Below are 19,752 nucleotides of genomic sequence, written 5' to 3'. Positions count from 1 at the left end.
AGCTGGCTAAACCGTGCTCATGCACGATTTCCCCATAGGAAAAAATGTGGCTGAGTTGGCTGGAAAAATAACTAACACCTGCAAAAAAGCAGCGTCCAGCTTCTAATGCAGCCCCATTGTTTCCTATGGGGTAATAAAAGTTATGTCTGCACCTAACACCCTAACATGAACCCAGAGTCTAAACACCCCTAATCTTACACTTATTAACCCCTAATCTGCCGCCCCCACTATCGCCGACACCTACATTATATTATTAACCCCTAATCTGCCGCTCCGGACACCGCCACCACCTACATTATCCATATGAACCCCTAATCTACTGCCCCCAACATTGCCGAACCCTACATTATATTTATTAACCCCTATTCTGCAGCCCCCAACATCGCCGCCACTTAACTACACTTATTAACCCCTAATCTGCCAACCGGACATCGCCGCCACTATAATAAATGTATTAACCCCTAAACCGCTGCACTCCCGCCTCGCAAACACTATAGTAAATTTTATTAACCCCTAATCTGCCCCACCCAACGTCGCCGCCACCTTCCTACAATTATTAACCCCTAATCTCCCGTACCCAACGTCGCCGCTACTATAATAAAGTTATTAACCCCTAAACCTAAGTCTAACCCTAACCCTAACACCCCCTAAGTTAAATATAATTTAAATACATCTACATAAAATTACTATAATTAAATAAATTAATCCTATTTAAAACTAAAAATAAATATAAATCCTAAAATAGCTACAATGTAATTATTAAATTATATTGTAGCTATCTTATGGTTTATTTTATAGGTAAGTATTTAGTTTTAAATAGGATTAATTTATTTAATTATAGTAATTTTATTTAGATGTATTTAAATTATATTTAACTTAGGGGGGTGTTAGGGTTAGGGTTCGATTTAGGATTAGGGGTTAATAACTTTATTATAGTAGTGGTGACGTTGGGGGCGGGAAATTAGGGGTTAATAATTGTAGGTAGGTGGCGGCGATGAAGGGGACAGCAGATTAGGGGTTAATACAATTTATTATAGTGTTTGCGAGGCGGGAGTGCGGCGGTTTAGGGGTTAATACATTTATTATAGTGGCGGCGATGTCCGGTCGGCAGATTAGGGGTTAATAAGTGAAGGTAGGTGGAGGCGACGTTGGGGGGGCAGATTAGGGGTTAATAACTATAACGTAGGTGTCGGCGATGTTAGGGGCAGCAGATTAGTGGTTCATAGGTATAATGTAGGTGGCGGCGGTGTCCGGTCGGCAGATTAGGGGTTAAACAATTTTATTATAGTGTTTGCGATGTGGGGGGGGGGGCTATTAGGGTTAGGGTTAATAGTTTAGGGGTTCATAGGTAGTTTATGGGTGGTAGTGTACTTTGTAGCACTGTAGTTAAGAGCTTTATGTTCCGGCGTTAGCCCATAAAACTCTTAACTACTGACTTTTAAATGCGGTAGGAGTCTTGGAGGTAGAGGCTCTACCGCTCACTTTCTCCAAGACTTGTAATACCAGCGTTAGCCAAATCCCATTAAAAAGATAGGATACGCAATTGACGTAAGGGGATTTGCGGTATGGAAAAGTTGCGGGAGAAAATTGAGCCACCTCTACCTGCCAAACTTGTAATACCAGCGTTAGATAAAAAGCAGGGTTGGGACCTCTAAAATGCTGCTTTTTAAGGCTAACACAAAACTCGTAATCTCGCCATTAGTCTTCTAAGCAATGGACAATCCTCAATCAGAAATAATTTTATAAGATTCAGATTATACCATTTATACAAAGGGAATTGCTTTTGTCCCTTTTATATAACAGCACAGAAAAAATATCTATACAATTCCTTAATCAAAGAATATATGCATGATAATTAGTACACAATTCCTAGCCTACCACAAATTATAATTGTTTTCTCATAACTCACAAACAGGCACTGATGTTGTCTGTTAACTTTATATAATATTTTTTATGGCCTTTTAACTAGCCTCTGCTCAGGTAATCCTGTGTTTGGAATTAACCAAGCTATAAGGTCTTTAAATAAACTATTATTACCCTTAGTTTGAGATTCAGTACTATATGTTACATTTTTCTAACAGACAAAACTTTTCAATCATATCTTCATCAAGTATCTGTAATTAATGCAGGACAGCATTAACTATAAATAGACCAGTTCTTACAGTGGCTTTTGATCCCACAATTATTACAACCGTCCAAATTCAATTTTTATTCTTGTGTTTTAGGGAAACTTCAGCCCCCCAAAAAAGAAGGGTAATTAAAGACCCCCTTTTATAGATTTCTCAGGCGCACTCCAAAATTAATTTAGCCCCAATTTCTCTAAACTATTCTTAGTTTATAGGTGGTTACTACGGAGGTAAACCACCTTTTTTTGAGTGCTTTTTCTGCCTTTAAATTATTTAGCACCATTCACTGGAGTATACTTGATAGTTCCTCTTGAATGAGAGCATCTATCATATCTGTCCACTAATTAAAGACCCAGGCCATCCCAATTGTAAAGAGTCAGTTAGGGCCCTTTAATTTACAAAAGTACCTGTCCCAGTTCCTGGGGCCTCTCGTACCCGGACAACCAGCACTGTCGAGGGGTGACCCTCAGCTCGATTCCAGAGCTCCCCCACGCAGCACCGGTGGGGGGGAGCAAGGCCAGAACCAAACCTCTTCCAATATAGGCAGAACACCGCACGCTCAGAACGGAGGAAGCGCCCACCACCGGGCGATCTGTGACGTCACCCGCTCGGCTCCGATGAGCCTCTCACTCGGATCCTCCACCCAGAGTGGAAGAGACCGCCCGTCCCCAGCCACTCACGTGACCCAAACAACAAGGGCGAACCCAGCAAGATCCTCGGCCACAACCAGGGAGCGGCACCAACCAGCCAAAACAGGCCCCGTCCAGCCGACCGCCGCAACAGGAAAGACTCACAGGTGAGGGAGAGCCCGGTCTCTCTTGTCCCCTTGCTTCAGTGTTTGCCCAGGCACCTTACAGCTCGCAGCGCTGTTCTTCTCCCCCTCACGCAGCACCGGTGGGAGGGGGAGATAAGGTTGCGGCGTTGGTAATTCTATTAATAATAGGGCAATTGCAGGAAGATTTTCTTTGCTCCAGGTCTCGTATCACTTGTGCAATGGAGAGAGAGCAACAGTTTTAAATGCTATAAGCACTGAGGCTTCTCAAGTATTTTACGTAGGACCAAAAAACAAATTTAGTCAGTCCGTTTATTTGCTGCTTTCTGCAGCTCAGTGCGTTGGAGTGGCACTGTTAGAGTGCTGGGAGTAAGTCATTATTGCAGGGAGCCAGAGAACAAGCGTTTGCACGTCCTTACGCTTGTGCTCCTCCCACCAGCTTCCTCCTCTCCACCCAGGACATGCAATTTTAAACAACTTTCCAATTTCCTTTTAACATCAAATTTGATTTGTTCTCTTGGTATTCTTTGTTGAAAGCTAAACCTAGGTAGACTCATAACTGATTTCTTAGCTATTGGGGGCCGCCTCTTATCTCATGCCATATAAATACCACTGTGCTCACTCCCATTGAGTTATTTATGAGTCATCACTGATTGGCTAAAAGAACTGAGATAAGGGGCAGGTTTCATAGGCTTAGATACAAGGTAATTACAGAGGTGAAAGTGTATTCATATGACAGTGTTGGTTATGCACAACTGGTGAATGGGTAATAGAGGGATTATGTATCTTTTTATATAATGACAATTTTCAAGTAGACTATCCCTTTAATAATATAAAGCTCTCATTTCTACTTGCACAGAATTCCTTACTGCGTTTGCTCTCAGCTAAAGAAAGGGATCAAGCACGCTCCACCTTCCAGTCTCTTGACCAAGACAATGATCAACTGATTAGTGGCAGTGAGTGCAGGAGAGCCCAGCATGGCTGGTTCCGAAAGCAGTCTAAAGAGACCGTCTCATGTAATGTCAGGTGAGTAGCAGTCTAAAGAGACCGTCTCATGTAATGTCAGGTGAGTAGCAGTCTAAAGAGACCGTCTCATGTAATGTCAGGTGAGTAGCAGTCTAAAGAGACCGTCTCATGTAATGTCACGTGAGTAGCGCATTGTGTGCCACAACTCACAAAACCCTTGTAGCAAAACAAGACTCAAAAATAAGATTTGAAAGAGACACGAAACACAATATTTATGATTCAGATAGAGAATACCATTAAAAAAGTTTCCAATTTACTTCCAGTATCAGATTTTCTTTGTTCTCTTGTTATTCTTTGTAGAAGAGATTCCTAGGTAGGTAGAGTGCACATGTTGGAAGCTCTACATGACAGGAAATAGTGCTGCCCTCTAGTGTCTAGCATTGTTGCAAAACTGCTGCCATATAGTGCTATATACATGTACACACTCTAGAGCTTGCATCCCTGCTCTTCAACAAAGGGTAACAAGAAAACAAGAAAAATGTAATAATATAAGTAGATTGGAAAGTTGTTTAAAATGAAATATTCTATCTGAATCATGAAAGAAAATGTTTAGGTTTTATGTCCCTTTAACTGTTTTGTATCACTTTAACTATAGCTAAATAAGGACAAACATATTGTTCTTTTCTGCGCGATTTGCAGACTTAGGGGCCGATTTATCAAATGTCTATCCAACATGATCTAATCAGTGGATTATGTCTGAAAGACATCGCAGAATGCGAACAGTATACGCTCTCCGCATTCAGCATTGCACAAGCAGTTCTGGTGAACTGCTGGTGCAATGCCGCCCCCTGCTGATTCGCGGCCAATCTGCTGCTAGCAGGGGGTGTCAATCAACCCGATCATATCTGATTGCTGTCTGCCGCCTCAGAGCACGCGGACAGGTTATGGAGCACCGGTCTTTAGAATTTGTGTTTCTGGCGAGCTTGATAGATAGGCCCCTTAATATGGAGAGACTATTTCAGGCTGTACTTGTCCTTTTTACAGCAAATTTCAAAAACTAAAATCTGTTTTGTTCCTCTCTTGTTACAAAGTATTAGCCATGTGGGGCCGATGTCAGAGAGCAGTCCTGCCAGCAGCGCCAGTGGAAAAAGCCAAGGAAAGACCCAGCTGACCACAGAACCAGAAGAGGGCAGGTACGTGTGTAGGAGAGGCCATGCACCATCCTGGGTGCTTATTGGGTATTGTGCAAGGGAGTCAGATGAGTACAAATGGAGTGAATATGAAAATAAAACAATGTTTTGCTTTATTTAGTGGGTTTATCTCACATGCACTGGAGCACAATCTGAGATCAGTAACTTGTGTGTGTACCTGGTGCTGATCAAGAGCCTGAGATTAGATACTTGTGTGTGTACCTGGTGCAGATCATGTGCCTGAGATCAGATACTTGTGTGTGTACCTGGTGCAGATAACGTGCCTGAGATCAGATACTTGTGTGTGTACCTGGTGCAGATAACGTGCCTGAGATCAGATACTTGTGTGTGTACCTGGTGCAGATCACGTGCCTGAGATCAGATACTTGTGTGTGTACCTGGTGCTGATCATGTGCCTGAGATCAGATACTTGTGTGTGTACCTGGTGCAGATCATGTGCCTGAGATCAGATACTTGTGTGTGTACCTGGTGCAGATCACGTGCCTGAGATCAGATACTTGTGTGTGTACCTGGTGCTGATCATGTGCCTGAGATCAGATACTTGTGTGTGTACCTGGTGCAGATCACGTGCCTGAGATCAGATACTTGTGTGTGTACCTGGTGCAGATCACGTGCCTGAGATCAGATACTTGTGTGTGTACCTGGTGCAGATCACGTGCCTGAGATCAGATACTTGTGTGTGTACCTGGTGCAGATCACGTGCCTGAGATCAGATACTTGTGTGTGTACCTGGTGCTGATCACGTGCCTAAGATCAGATACTTGTGTGTGTACCTGGTGCCGACTATGTGCCTGAGATCAGATACTTGTGTGTGTACCTGGTGCCGACTATGTGCCTGAGATCAGATACTTGTGTGTGTACCTGGTGCCGACTATGTGCCTGAGATCAGATACTTGTGTGTGTACCTGGTGCTGATCACGTGCCTGAGATCAGATACTTGTGTGTGTACCTGGTGCCGACTATGTGCCTGAGATCAGATACTTGTGTGTGTACCTGGTGCCGACTATGAGCACGATCCGATATAGATCGTAGTTTGCGGTGCAAGTGAGGGAACCCCCTCCGCCCGTAGTTTCAGCTCGCAATTCGAGCTATCCAATATACCCCGCCGGCAATTGCTAAAGTGCCGTAAGTCGGATAAACCAGCGATGTCCAGAAATCTGTGTAAGTACAAATTTCTGGAGTCGCCAGTGACTTACGGCACTTTAGAAACTGCCGGCGCCTACAAAACCTGACTAAGTTATTAACTCTCCCGTTACTGTCTAACACGCCTCCCAAACATAGCCCGAAATGTATACCCCTCTATCTGCTATCCCCCCTCACTCTCCTAATAATAAAAAATGTATTAACCCCTAAACCGCCGCTCCCGGACCCCACCGCACCTAATAAAGTTATTAACCCCTAAACCGCCGCTCACGGACCCCGCCGCCACCTACATTACCTACCCCCTAATGTGAGCCCCTTACACCACCGCCACCTACATTAACTACCCCCTAATGTGAGCCACTTACACCGCCACCACCTACATTAACTACTCCCTAATGTGAGCTCCTACCCTGCTGCCAGCTATATTAAAATTATTAACCCCTAATCTAATCCCACTATACCGCCGCCACCTATATTAAATTATTAACCCCTAATCTAATCTCCCTATACCGCCGCCACCTATATTAAATTATTAACCCCTAATCTAATCCCCCTATACCGCCGCCACCTATATTAAATTAATTAACCCCTAAAATACTAAACTATCCCTACCACTAAACCTAAGTCTAACCCTACAAATAGCCCTGAAAAGGGCCCTTTGCGTGGCATTACCCCAAAGTAAACAGCTCTATTGCCAGCCCTTAAAATGGCTTTTTGCGGGGCTTTGCCCCAAAGTAATCAGCTCTTTTACCAGCCCTTAAAAGGGCTTTTGGCGGGGCATTGTCACAAAGTAATCAGCTCTTTAGCCTACAATCTAAATCCCCCTATACCGCCGCCACCTATATTAACTATATTACCCCCTAATCTAATCCCCCTACACCGCCGCCACCTATATTAACTATATTACCCCCTAATCTAATCCCCCTACACCGCCGCCACCTGTATTAACTATGTTAACCCTAATTATATTAGGGTTAATATAGTTAATATACGCCTAGATTTAGAGTTCTGCGTTAGTCGTCAAAACCAGTGTTAGGGGCTCCAAACGCTGGTTTTGGGCTACCGCTGGTATTTATAGTCAGTCAGGAAAGGGTCTAGCGCTCACTTTGCAGCCACAACTTTTCCATACCACAGATCCCCCTATGCCATTTGCGTATCCTATCTTTTCAATGGGATCTTTCTAACGCTGGTATTTAGAGTCTTGGCTGAAGTGAGCGTTAGAAACGACAAAACTCCAGCCGCAGAGAAAAGCCAGGAGTTAAGAGCTTTCTGGGCTAACGCCGGTTCATAAAGCTCTTAACTACTGTGCTCTAAAGTACACTAACACCCATAAACTACCTATGTACCCCTAAACCGAGGTCCCCCCACATTGCCGCCACTCTAATACATTTTTTTAACCCCTAATCTGCCGCCCCCAACGTCACCGCCACATACCTACAATTATTAACCCATAATCTGCTGACCGGACCTCACCGCTACTATAATAAAGTTATTAACCCCTAATCCGCCTCACTCCCGCCTCAATAACCCTATAATAAATAGTATTAACCCCTAATCTGCCCTCCCTAACATCACCGACACCTAACTTCAAGTATCAACCCCTAATCTGACGACCGGACCTCACCGCTACTCTAATAAATTTATTAACCCCTAAAGCTAAGTGTAACCCTAACACTAACACCACCCTAAGTTAAATATAATTTTTATCTAACGAAATAAATTATTTCTTATTAAATTATTCCTATTTAAAGCTAAATACTTACCTGTAAAATAAACCCTAATATAGCTACAATATAAATTATAATTATATTGTAGCTATTTTAGGATTAATATTTATTTTACAGGCAACTTTGTATTTATTTTAACCAGGTACAATAGCTATTAAATAGTTAATAACTATTTAATAGCTACCTAGTTAAAATAATTACAAAATTACCTGTAAAATAAATCCTAACCTAAGTTACAATTAAACCTAAAACTACACTATCAATAAATTAATTACCTACAATTATCTACAATTAAACCTAACACTACACTATCAATAAATTAATTACATACAAATACCTACAAATAAATACAATTAAATAAACTAACTAAAGTACAAAAAAATAAAAATATTACAACAATTTTAAGCTAATTACACCTATGCCCCAAAGAATTCTGCTCTTTTGCCTGTAAAAAAAAACATACAATACCCCCCCAACATTACAACCCACCACCCACATACCCCTAATCTAACCCAAATCCCCCTTAAATAAACCTAACACTAAGCCCCTGAAGATCTCCCTACCTTGTCTTCACCACGCCAGGTATCACCGATCCATCCAGAAGAGGGTCCGAAGTCTTCATCCAAGCCCAAGCGGGGGCTGAAGAGGTCCATCATCCGGCTGAAGTCTTGATCCAAGCGGGGGCTGAAGAGGTCCATCATCCGGCTGAAGTCTTCTATCAAGCGGCATCTTCAATCTTCTTTCTTCCGGCTCCATCTTCATCCCGCCGAAGCGGAACATCCATCCTGGCCGACGACTTCCCGACGAATGACGGTTCCTTTAAGGGACGTCATCCAAGATGGCGTCCCTCAAATTCCGATTGGCTGATAGGATTCTATCAGCCAATCAGAATTAAGGTAGGAAAATTCTGATTGGCTGATGGAATCAGCCAATCAGATTCAAGTTAAATCCGATTGGCTGATCCGATCAGTCAATCAGATTGAGCTCGCATTCTATTGGCTGATTGGCCAGGATGGATGTTCCGCGTCAGCAGGATGAAGATGGAGCCGGAAGAAAGAAGATTGAAGATGCCGCTTGATAGAAGACTTCAGCCGGATGATGGACCTCTTCAGCCCCCGCTTGGATCAAGACTTCAGCCGGATGATGGACCTCTTCAGCCCCCGCTTTGCTTGGATGAAGACTTCGGACCCTCTTCTGGACGGATCGTTGATACCCGGCGTGGTGAAGACAAGGTAGGGAGATCTTCAGGGGCTTAGTGTTTATTTAAGGGGGGTTTGGGTTAGATTAGGAGTATGTGGGTGGTGGGTTGTAATGTTGGGGGGGGATTGTATGTTTTTTTTTTACAGGCAAAAGAGCAGAATTCTTTGGGGCCTGCCCCGCAAAAGGCCCTTTTAAGGGCTGGTAAGGTAAAAGAGCTTTTAAATTTTTATTTTAGAATAGGGTAGGGCATTTTTTTATTTTGGTGGGCTTTGTTATTTTATTAGGGGGCTTAGAGTAGGTGTAATTAGCTTAAAATTGTTGTAATATTTTTATAATGTTTGTAAATATTTTTTTATTTTTTGTAACTTAGTTCTTTTTTTATTTTTTGTACTTTAGTTAGTTTATTTAATTGTATTTATTTGTAGGTATTTGCATGTAATTAATTTATTGATAGTGTAGTGTTAGGTTTAATTGTAACTTAGGTTAGGATTTATTTTACAGGTAATTTTGTAATTATTTGAACTAGGTAGCTATTAAATAGTTATTAACTATTTAATAGCTATTGTACCTGGTTAAAATAAATACAAAGTTGCCTGTAAAATAAATATTAATCCTAAAATAGCTACAATATAATTTATTTAATAAGAGTTAATTAATTTCGTTAGATGTAAATTATATTTAACTTAGGGGGGTGTTAGTGTTAGGGTTAGACTTAGCTTTAGGGGTTAATAAATTTATTAGAGTAGCGGTGAGGTCTGGTCGGCAGATTAGGGGTTAATACTTGAAGTTAGGTGTCGGTGATGTTAGGGAGGGCAGATTAGGGGTTAATTCTATTTATTATAGGGTTATTGAGGCGGGAGTGAGGCAGATTAGGGGTTAATAACTTTATTATAGTAGCAGTGAGGTCCAGTCGGCAGATTAGGGGTTAATAATTGTAGGTAGGTGGCGGCGACATTGGGGGTGGCAGATTAGGGGTTAATAAATATAATATAGGGGTTGGCGGTGTTAGGGGCAGCAGATTAGGGGTACATAGGGATTACGTAGGTTGCGGCGGTGTCCGGAGCGGCAGATTAGGGGTTAATAATAATATGCAGGGGTCAACGATAGCGGGGGCGGCAGATTAGGGGTTAATAAGTGTAAGGTTAGGGGTGTTTAGACTAGGGGTACATGTTAGGGTGTTAGGTGCAGACTTAGGAAGTGTTTCCCCATAGGAAACAATGGGGCAGCGTTAGGAGCTGAACGCTGCTTTATTGCAGGTGTTAGATTTTTTTTCAGCTCAAAAGGCCCCATTGTTTCCTATGGGGGAATCGTGCACGAGCACGTTTTTGAAACTGGCTGCGTCAGTAAGCACCGCTGGTATTGAGAGTTGCATTGGCGGTAAATTATGCTCTACGCTCCCTTTTTGGAGCCTAACGCAGCCCTTCTGTGAACTCTAAATACCAGCGGTATTTAAAAGGTGCAGGGGAAAAAAAGCATGCGTAGCTAACGCACTCCTTTGGCCGCAGAACTCTAAATCTAGGTGATAGTTATTATATTATATATATTAAGTATAATAACCCTATCTAACTCTAACACCCCTAACTAAATTCTTATTAAAATAAATCTAATTAATATTAATATTATTAATTAAAATATTCCTATTTAAATCTAAATACTTACCTATAAAATAAACCCTATCGCCTAGATTTAGAGTTCTGCGGCCAAAGGGGTGCGTTAGCTACGCTGGCTTTTTTCTGGCCACACCTTTTAAATACCGCTGGTATTTAGAGTTCACAGAATGGCTGCGTTAGGCTCCAAAAAAGGAGCGTATAGCATATTTACCGCAACTTCAACTCTCGATACCAGCGGTGCTTACGGACGCGGCCAGCTTCAAAAACGTGCTCGTGCACGATTCCCCCATAGAAAACAATGGGGCTGTTTGAGCTGAAAAAAAAACCTAACACCTGCAAAAAAGCCGCGATCAGCTCCTAACGCAGCTCCATTGTTTTCTATGGGGAAACACTTCCTACGTCTGCACCTAACACCCTAACATGTACCCCGAGTCTACACACCCCTAACCTTACACTTATTTACCCCTAATCTGCTGCTTCCGCTATCGCTGACACCTGCATATTTTTTTAACCCCTAATCTGCCGCTCCGTAAACCGCCGCTACTTACATTATCCCTATGTACCCCTAATCTGCTGCCCCTAACACCGCCGACCCCTATATTATATTTATTAACCCCTAATCTGCCCCCCTCAACGTTGCCTCCACCTGCCTACACTTATTAACGCCTAATCTGCCGAGCGGACTGCACCACTACTATAATAAAGTTATTAACCCCTAATTCGCCTCACTTCCGCCTCAATAACCCTATAATAAATAGTATTAACCCCTAATCTGCCCTCCCTAACATCGCCGACACCTAACTTCAATTATTAACCCCTAATCTGCCGACCGATTCTCGCCGCTACTGTAATAAATGGATTAACCCCTAAAGCTAAGTCTAACCCTAACACTAACACCCCCCTAAGTTAAATATAATTTAAATCTAACTAAATAAATTAACTCTTATTAAATAAATTATTCCTATTTAAAGCTAAATACTTACCTGTAAAATAAACCCTAATATAGCTACAATATAAATAATAATTATATTATAGCTATTTTAGGATTTATATTTATTTTACAGGTAACTTTGTATTTATTTTAACCAGGTACAATAGCTATTAAATAGTTAAGAACTATTTAATAGCTAAAATAGTTAAAATAATTACAAAATTACCTGTAAAATAAATCCTAACCTAAGTTACAATTAAACCTAACACTACACTATCAATAAATTAATTAAATAAACTACCTACAATTATCTACAATTAAACCTAACACTACACTATCAATAAATGAATTAAATACAATATCTACAAATAAATACAATGAAATAAACTAACTAAAGTACAAAAAATAAAAAAGAAATAAGTTACAAAAATAAAAAAATATTTACAAACATTAGAAAAATATTACAACAATTTTAAACTAATTACACCTACTCTAAGCCCCCTAATAAAATAACAAAGACCCCCAAAATAAAAAAATGCCCCACCCTATTCTAAATTAAAAAAGTTCAAAGCTCTTTTACCTTACCAGCCCTGAACAGGGCCCTTTGCGGGGCATGCCCCAAAGAATTCAGCTCTTTTGCCTGTAAAAAAAACACATACAATACCCCCCCCAACATTACAACCCACCACCCACATACCCCTAATCTAACCCAAACCCCCCTTAAATAAACCTAACACTAAGCCCCTGAAGATCTTCCTACCTTATCTTCACTATACCAGGTTCACCGATCCGTCCTCGGAAGTCTTGATCCAAAGCCTCGGAAGTGTTGATCCAAGCCCAAGCGGGGGGCTAAAGAGTGACGTCCATCCTCGGGCTGAAGTCTGGATCCAAGCGGCGGCTGAAGAACTCCATCATCAGGCTGAAGTCGGAAGTCCATCATCGGGATGAAGTCTTCTATCAAGCCGCATCTTCAATCTTCTTTCTTCTGGAGCGGAGCGGAGCCATCTTCTTTCCAACTGACGCGGATCCAACCTCTTCAACCGACGCCTACTCGCCGAATGACGGTTCCTTTAAATGACGTCATCCAAGATGGCGTCCCTCGAATTCCGATTGGCTGATAGGATTCTATCAGCCAATCGGAATTAAGGTAGGAAAATTCTGATTGGCTGATGGAATCAGCCAATCAGAATCAAGTTCAATCCCATTGGCTGATCTAATCAGCCAATCAGATTGAGCTCGCATTCTATTGGCTGTTCCGATCAGCCAATAGAATGCGAGCTCAATCTGATTGGCTGATCGGATCAGCCAATCGGATTGAACTTGATCCTGATTGGCTGATTCCATCAGCCAATCAGAATTTTCCTACCTTAATTCCGATTGGCTGATAGAATCCTATCAGCCAATCGGAATTCGAGGGACGCCATCTTTGATGACGTCCCTTAAAGGAACCGTCATTCGCCGGGAAGTCGTCGGTGAAGATGGATGTTCCGCGTCGGCGGGATGAACATGGATCCGAAAGAAAGAAGATTGAAGATGCCGCTTGATAGAAGACTTCAGCCGGATCATGGACCTCTTCAGCTCCCGCTTGGATGAAGACTTCAGCCGGATCATGGACATCTTCAACCCCCCGCTTGGGCTTGGATCAAGACATTGGAGCCAGGACGGATCGGTGTGATACCCGGCGAGGTGAAGATAAGGTAGGAAGATCTTCAGGGGCTTAGTGTTAGGTTTATTTAAGGGGGGTTTGGGTTAGATTAGGGGTATGTGGGTGGTGGGTTGTAATGTTGGGGGGTGGTATTGTATTTTTTTTACAGGCAAAAGAGCTGAATTCTTTGGGGCATGCCCCGCAAAGGGCCCTGTTCAGGGCTGGTAAGGTAAAAGAGCTTTGAACTTTTTTAATTTAGAATAGGGTAGGGCATTTTTTTTATTTTGGGGGTCTTTGTTATTTTATAAGGGGGCTTAGAGTAGGTGTAATTAGTTTAAAATTGTTGTAATATTTTTCTAATGTTTGTAAATATTTTTTTATTTTTTGTAACAGTTCTTTTTTATTTTTTGTACTTTAGTTAGTTTATTTCATTGTATTTATTTGTAGATATTGTATTTAATTAATTTATTGATAGTGTAGTGTTAGGTTTAATTGTAGATAATTGTAGGTATTTTATTTAATTAATTTATTGATCGTGTAGTGTTAGGTTTAATTGTAACTTAGGTTAGGATTTATTTTACAGGTAATTTTGTAATTATTTTAACTATTTTAGCTATTAAATAGTTCTTAACTATTTAATAGCTATTGTACCTGGTTAAAATAAATACAAAGTTACCTGTAAAATAAATATAAATCCTAAAATAGCTATAATATAATTATAATTTATATTGTAGCTATATTAGGGTTTATTTTACAGGTAAGTATTTAGCTTTAAATAGGAATAATTTATTTAATAAGAGTTCATTTATTTTGTTAGATTTAAATTATATTTAACTTAGGGGGGTGTTAGTGTTAGGGTTAGACTTAGCTTTAGGGGTTAATCCATTTATTACAGTAGCGGCGAGATTAAGTCGGCAGATTAGGGGTTAATAATTGAAGTTAGGTGTCGGCGATGTTAGGGAGGGCAGATTAGGGGTTAATACTATTTATTATAGGGTTATTGAGGCGGGAGTGAGGCGGATTAGGGGTTAATAACTTTATTATAGTAGCGGTGCGGTCCACTCGGCAGATTAGGGGTTAATAAGTGTAGGCAGGTGGAGGCGACGTTGAGGGGGGCAGATTAGGGGTTAATAAATATAATATAGGGGTCGGCGGTGTTAGGGGCAGCAGATTAGGGGTACATAAGTATAACGTAGGTGGCGGTCGGCAGATTAGGGGTTAAAAAAATTTAATCGAGTGGCGGCGATGTGGGGGGACCTCGGTTTAGGGGTACATAGGTAGTTTATGGGTGTTAGTGTACTTTAGAGCACAGTAGTTAAGAGCTTTATAAACCGGCGTTAGCCCAGAAAGCTCTTAACTACTGACTTTTTTCTGCGGCTGGAGTTTTGTCATTAGATTTCTAACGCTCACTTCAGCCACGACTCTAAATACCGGCGTTAGAAAGATCCCATTGAAAAGATAGGATACGCAAATGACGTAAGGGGATCTGCGGTATGGAAAAGTCGCGGCTGGAAAGTGAGCGTTAGACCCTTTCCTGACTGACTCCAAATACCAGAGGGCGGTAAAAACCAGCGTTAGGAGCCTCTAACGCTGGTTTTCACGGCTACCGCCCAACTCTAAATCTAGGCCTAAGATAGCTACAATATAATCAATAATTACATTGCAGCTATTTTAGGGTTTATATTTATTTTACAGGTAACTTGGTATTTATTTTAACTAGGTACAATAGCTATTAAATAGTTAATAACTGTTAAAATAATTACCAGTTTACCTGTAAAATAAATCCTAACCTAAGTTACAAATACACCTACACTATCAATAAATTAAATAAACTAAAATATCTAAACTAAAATACAATTAAATAAACTAAACTAAATTACAAAAAACCCCCCACTAAATTACAAAAAATAAAAAAAGATTACAAGAATTTTAAGCTAATTACACCGATTCTAAGCCCCCTAATAAAATAATAAAGCCAACCAAAATAAAAAATGTCCTACCCATTCTAAATTAAAAATTAACCAGCTCTCTTACCAGCCCTTAAAAGGGCTTTTTGCGGGGCATGCCCCAAAGTAATCAGCTCTTTTGCCTGTAAAAGAGCTGATTACTTTGGGGCAAAGCCCCACAAAAAGCCCTTTTAAGGGCTGGCAATAGATCTGTTTACTTTGGGGTAATGCCACGCAAAAAGCCCTTTTCAGGGCTATTTGTAGGGTTAGACTTAGGTTTAGTGGTAGGGATATTTTATTATTTTAGGGGTTAATTAATTTAATATAGCTGGCGGCGGTATAGGGGGATTAGATTAGAGGTTAATAATTTAATATAGCTGGCGGCAGTGTAAGGGGCTCACATTAGGGTGTAGGTAATGTAGGTGGCGGCAGTGTAGGGGGCTCACATTAGGGGGTAGTTAATGTAGGCGGCGGCGGTGTAAGGGGCTCACATTAGGGGGTAGTTAATGTAGCTGGCGACGGGGTCCGGGAGCGGCGGTTTAGGGGTTAATAACTTTATTAGGGATTGCGGCTGGGGATCGCGGTTGACAGGTAGATAGACATTGCGCATGCGTTAGGTGTTAGGTTTTATTTAGCAGCCAGTTTAGTTACGGGGCTCCAATACACAGCGTAAGGCTTACTACGCCTGCAATTTGTGGCGAGGTGAAAATGGAGTAAAATTTCTCCATTTTCGCCACGTAAGTCCTTACGCTGTATATTGGATACCAAACTGCGCTGGTTTGGTATACCTGTCTATGGCCCAAAAAACTATGGCCGAAGGCAGAAATATACAAGCATAACTTCTAGGTTACGCCGTATATGTGATACCAAACCAGAGCAAAATTTGGTGTCGCGGGCTTTTGCGGGCGACGCTGCATATCGGATCGAGGCCTATGTGTCTGATATCAGTTACTTGTGTGTGTACCTGGTGCAGATTGCAGGTCTGAGATCAGTAACTTGTGTGTGTACCTGGTGCAGATAACATGTCTGAGATCAGTAACTTGTGTATATACCTGGTGCAGATAACATGTCTGAGATCAGTAACTTGTGTATATACCTGGTGCAGATTGCAGGTCTGAGATCAGTAACTTGTGTATATACCTGGTGCAGATAACATGTCTGAGATCAGTAACTTGTGTATATACCTGGTGCAGATAACATGTCTGAGATCAGTAACTTGTGTATATACCTGGTGCAGATAACATGTCTGAGATAAGTAACTTGTGTATATACCTGGTGCAGATAATATGTCTGAGATCAGTAACTTGTGTGTGTACCTGGTAACAACTATGTGTCTGAGATCAGTTACCTGTGTGTGTACCTGGTGCAGATTGCAGGTCTGAGATCAGTAACTTGTGTGTATACCTGGTGCAGATAACATGTCTGAGATCAGTTACTTGTGTATATACCTGGTGCCGACTATGTGTCTGAGATCAGTAACTTGTGTATATACCTGGTGCAGATAACATGTCTGAAATCAGTAACTTGTGTATATACCTGGTGCAGATAATATGTCTGAGATCAGTAACGTGTGTGTGTACCTGGTAACAACTATGTGTCTGAGATCAGTTACCTGTGTGTGTACCTGGTGCAGATTGCAGGTCTGAGATCAGTAACTTGTGTGTGTACCTGGTGCAGATTGCAGGTCTGAGATCAGTAACTTGTGTATATACCTGGTGCAGATAACATGTTTGAGATCAGTAACTTGTGTGTGTACCTGGTGCAGATAACATGTCTGAGATCAGTAACTTGTGTATATACCTGGTGCAGATAATATGTCTGAGATCAGTAACTTGTGTGTGTACCTGGTAACAACTATGTGTCTGAGATCAGTTACCTGTGTGTGTACCTGGTGCAGATTGCAGGTCTGAGATCAGTAACTTGTGTGTGTACCTGGTGCAGATTGCAGGTCTGAGATCAGTAACTTGTGTATATACCTGGTGCAGATAACATGTTTGTGATCAGTAACTTGTGTGTGTACCTGGTGCAGATAACATGTCTGAGATCAGTAACTTGTGTGTATACCTGGTGCCGACTATGTGTCTGAGATCAGTAACTTGTGTATATACCTGGTGCAGATAACAGGTCTGAGATAAGTAACTTGTGTGTGTACCTGGTGCAGATAACATGTCTGAGATCAGTAACTTGTGTGTGTACCTGGTGCAGATAACATGTCTGAGATCAGTAACTTGTGTGTATACCTGGTGCCGACTATGTGTCTGAGATCAGTAACTTGTGTATATACCTGGTGCAGATAACATGTTTGAGATCAGTAACTTGTGTGTATACCTGGTGCAGATAACATGTCTGAGATAAGTAACTTGTGTGTGTACCTGGTGCAGATAACATGTCTGAGATCAGTAACTTGTGTGTGTACCTGGTGCCGACTATGTGTCTGAGATCAGTTACTTGTGTGTGTACCTGGTGCCGACTATGTGTCTGAGATCAGTTACTTGTGTGTGTACCTGGTGCAGATAACATGTCTGAGATCAGTAACTTGTGTATATACCTGGTGCAGATAACATGTCTGAGATCAGTAACTTGTGTTTGTACCTGGTGCCGACTATGTGCCTGAGATCAGATAATTGTGTGTGTACCTGGTGCCGACTATGTGTCTGAGATCAGTTACTTGTTTGTATACCTAGTGTAGATTGCAGGTCTGAGATCAGTAACTTGTGTATATACCTGGTGCAGATTGCAGGTCTGAGATCAGTAACTTGTGTGTATACCTGGTGCAGATAACATGTCTGAGATCAGTAACTTGTGTATATACCTGGTGCAGATAACATGTCTGAGATCAGTAACTTGTGTATATACCTGGTGTAGATAGCATGTCTGAGATCAGTAACTTGTGTATATACCTGCTGCAGATAACATGTCTGAGATCAGTTACTTGTGTATATACCTGGTGCCGACTATGTGTCTGAGATCAGTTACTTGTGTGTGTACCTGGTGCAGATAACATGTCTGAGATCAGTAACTTGTGTATATACCTGGTGCAGATTGCAGGTCTGAGATCAGTAACTTGTGTGTGTACCTGGTGCAGATTGCAGGTCTGAGATCAGTAACTTGTGTGTATACCTGGTGCAGATAACATGTCTGAGATCAGTAACTTGTGTGTATACCTGCTGCAGATAACATGTCTGAGATCAGTAACTTGTGTGTATACCTGCTGCAGATAACATGTCTGAGATCAATAACTTGTGTGTAGCTGGTGCAGATCGCAGGTCTGAGATCAGTAAGTTGTGTGTGTACCTGGTGCCGTTCGCAGGTCTGAGATCAGTAACTTGTGTGTGTACCTGGTGCAGTTCGCAAATTTTAGATCAGCAACGTGTGTGTGTGCCTGGTGCAGATCACAAGTCTGAGATCAGTAATGTGTGTGTGCCTGGTGCATATCACTGGTCTGAGATCAGTAACTTGTGTGTGTGCCTGGTTCAGATGGTAGGTCTGAGATCAGTAACTTGTGTGTGTACCTGGTGCAGATCGCAAGTCTGAGAACAGTAACATGTGTGTGTGCCTGGTGCCGATCACGGGTCTGAGATCAGTTACTTGTGTATGTACCTGGTGCAGATCGCAGGTCTGAGATCAGTAACTTGTTTGTGTACCTGGTGCCAATCGCAGGTCTGAAATCAGTAACTTGTGTGTGTACCTGGTGCCGATCGCAGGCCTGAGATCAGTAACTTGTGTGTGTACCTGGTGCAGATAGCAGGTCTGAGATCAGTAACTTGTGTGTGCACCTGGTGCCGACCGCAGGTCTGAGATCAGTAACTTGTGTGCATACCTGGTGCAGATTGCAGGTATGAGATAAGTAACTATTGCAGGTCTGAGATCAGTAACATATGTGTTCCTGGTGCATATTGCAGGTCTAAGATCAGTACTGTGTATGTACCTGGTTTCAATTGCAGGTCTGAGATCAGTAACTTGTGTGCATACCCTTACCGACATTAGGTCTGAGGTTAGTAACTTGTGTGTGTACTTGGTGTTGATCACAGGTCTGATTGCAGGTCTGAGATCAGTAACTTGTGTGTGTACCTGGTGCAGATCGCAGGTCTGAGATCAGTAATTTGTGTTTGTACCTGGTGCCGATTGCAGGTCTGAGATCAGTAACTTGTGTGCATACCTGGTGCAGATTGCAGGTATGAGATAAGTAACTATCGCAGGTCTGAGATCAGTAACATATGTGTGTGTTCCTGGTGCCGATTGCAGGTCTGAGATCAGGAATGTGTATGTACCTGGTTTCGATTGCAGGTCTGAGATCAGTAACTTGTGTGCATACCCTTACCAACTGCAGGTCTGAGATTAGTAACTTGTGTGTGTACTTGGTGTTGATCACAGGTCTGATTGCAGGTCTGAGATCAGTAACTTGTGTGTGTGTGTGTACCTGGTGCAGATCTCAGGTCTAAGATCAGTAATTTGTGTTTGTACCTGGTGCCGAT

The 19,752-nt window shown here is 41.8% G+C and overlaps 1 protein-coding gene across 3 annotated transcripts in view; it reads left to right on the top strand.

Moving 5' to 3' along the window:
• PHF24 (PHD finger protein 24) overlaps positions 1-19,752 on the top strand; it is a 520,975-nt gene that overhangs the window by 479,119 nt on the left and 22,104 nt on the right. For all 3 annotated transcript variants that reach the window (XM_053700990.1, XM_053700988.1, XM_053700989.1), the window contains exons 6-7: positions 3,758-3,924; positions 4,956-5,057. In XM_053700990.1, coding sequence (XP_053556965.1) covers positions 3,758-3,924; positions 4,956-5,057 — 269 coding nt within the window. The remainder of the gene's footprint in view (positions 1-3,757; positions 3,925-4,955; positions 5,058-19,752) is intronic.

The sequence above is a fragment of the Bombina bombina genome, chromosome 2, assembly GCF_027579735.1.
Source record: "Bombina bombina isolate aBomBom1 chromosome 2, aBomBom1.pri, whole genome shotgun sequence".
Taxonomy (NCBI): Eukaryota; Metazoa; Chordata; class Amphibia; order Anura; family Bombinatoridae; genus Bombina; species Bombina bombina.
This window is presented reverse-complemented; position numbering and strand designations above follow the sequence as displayed.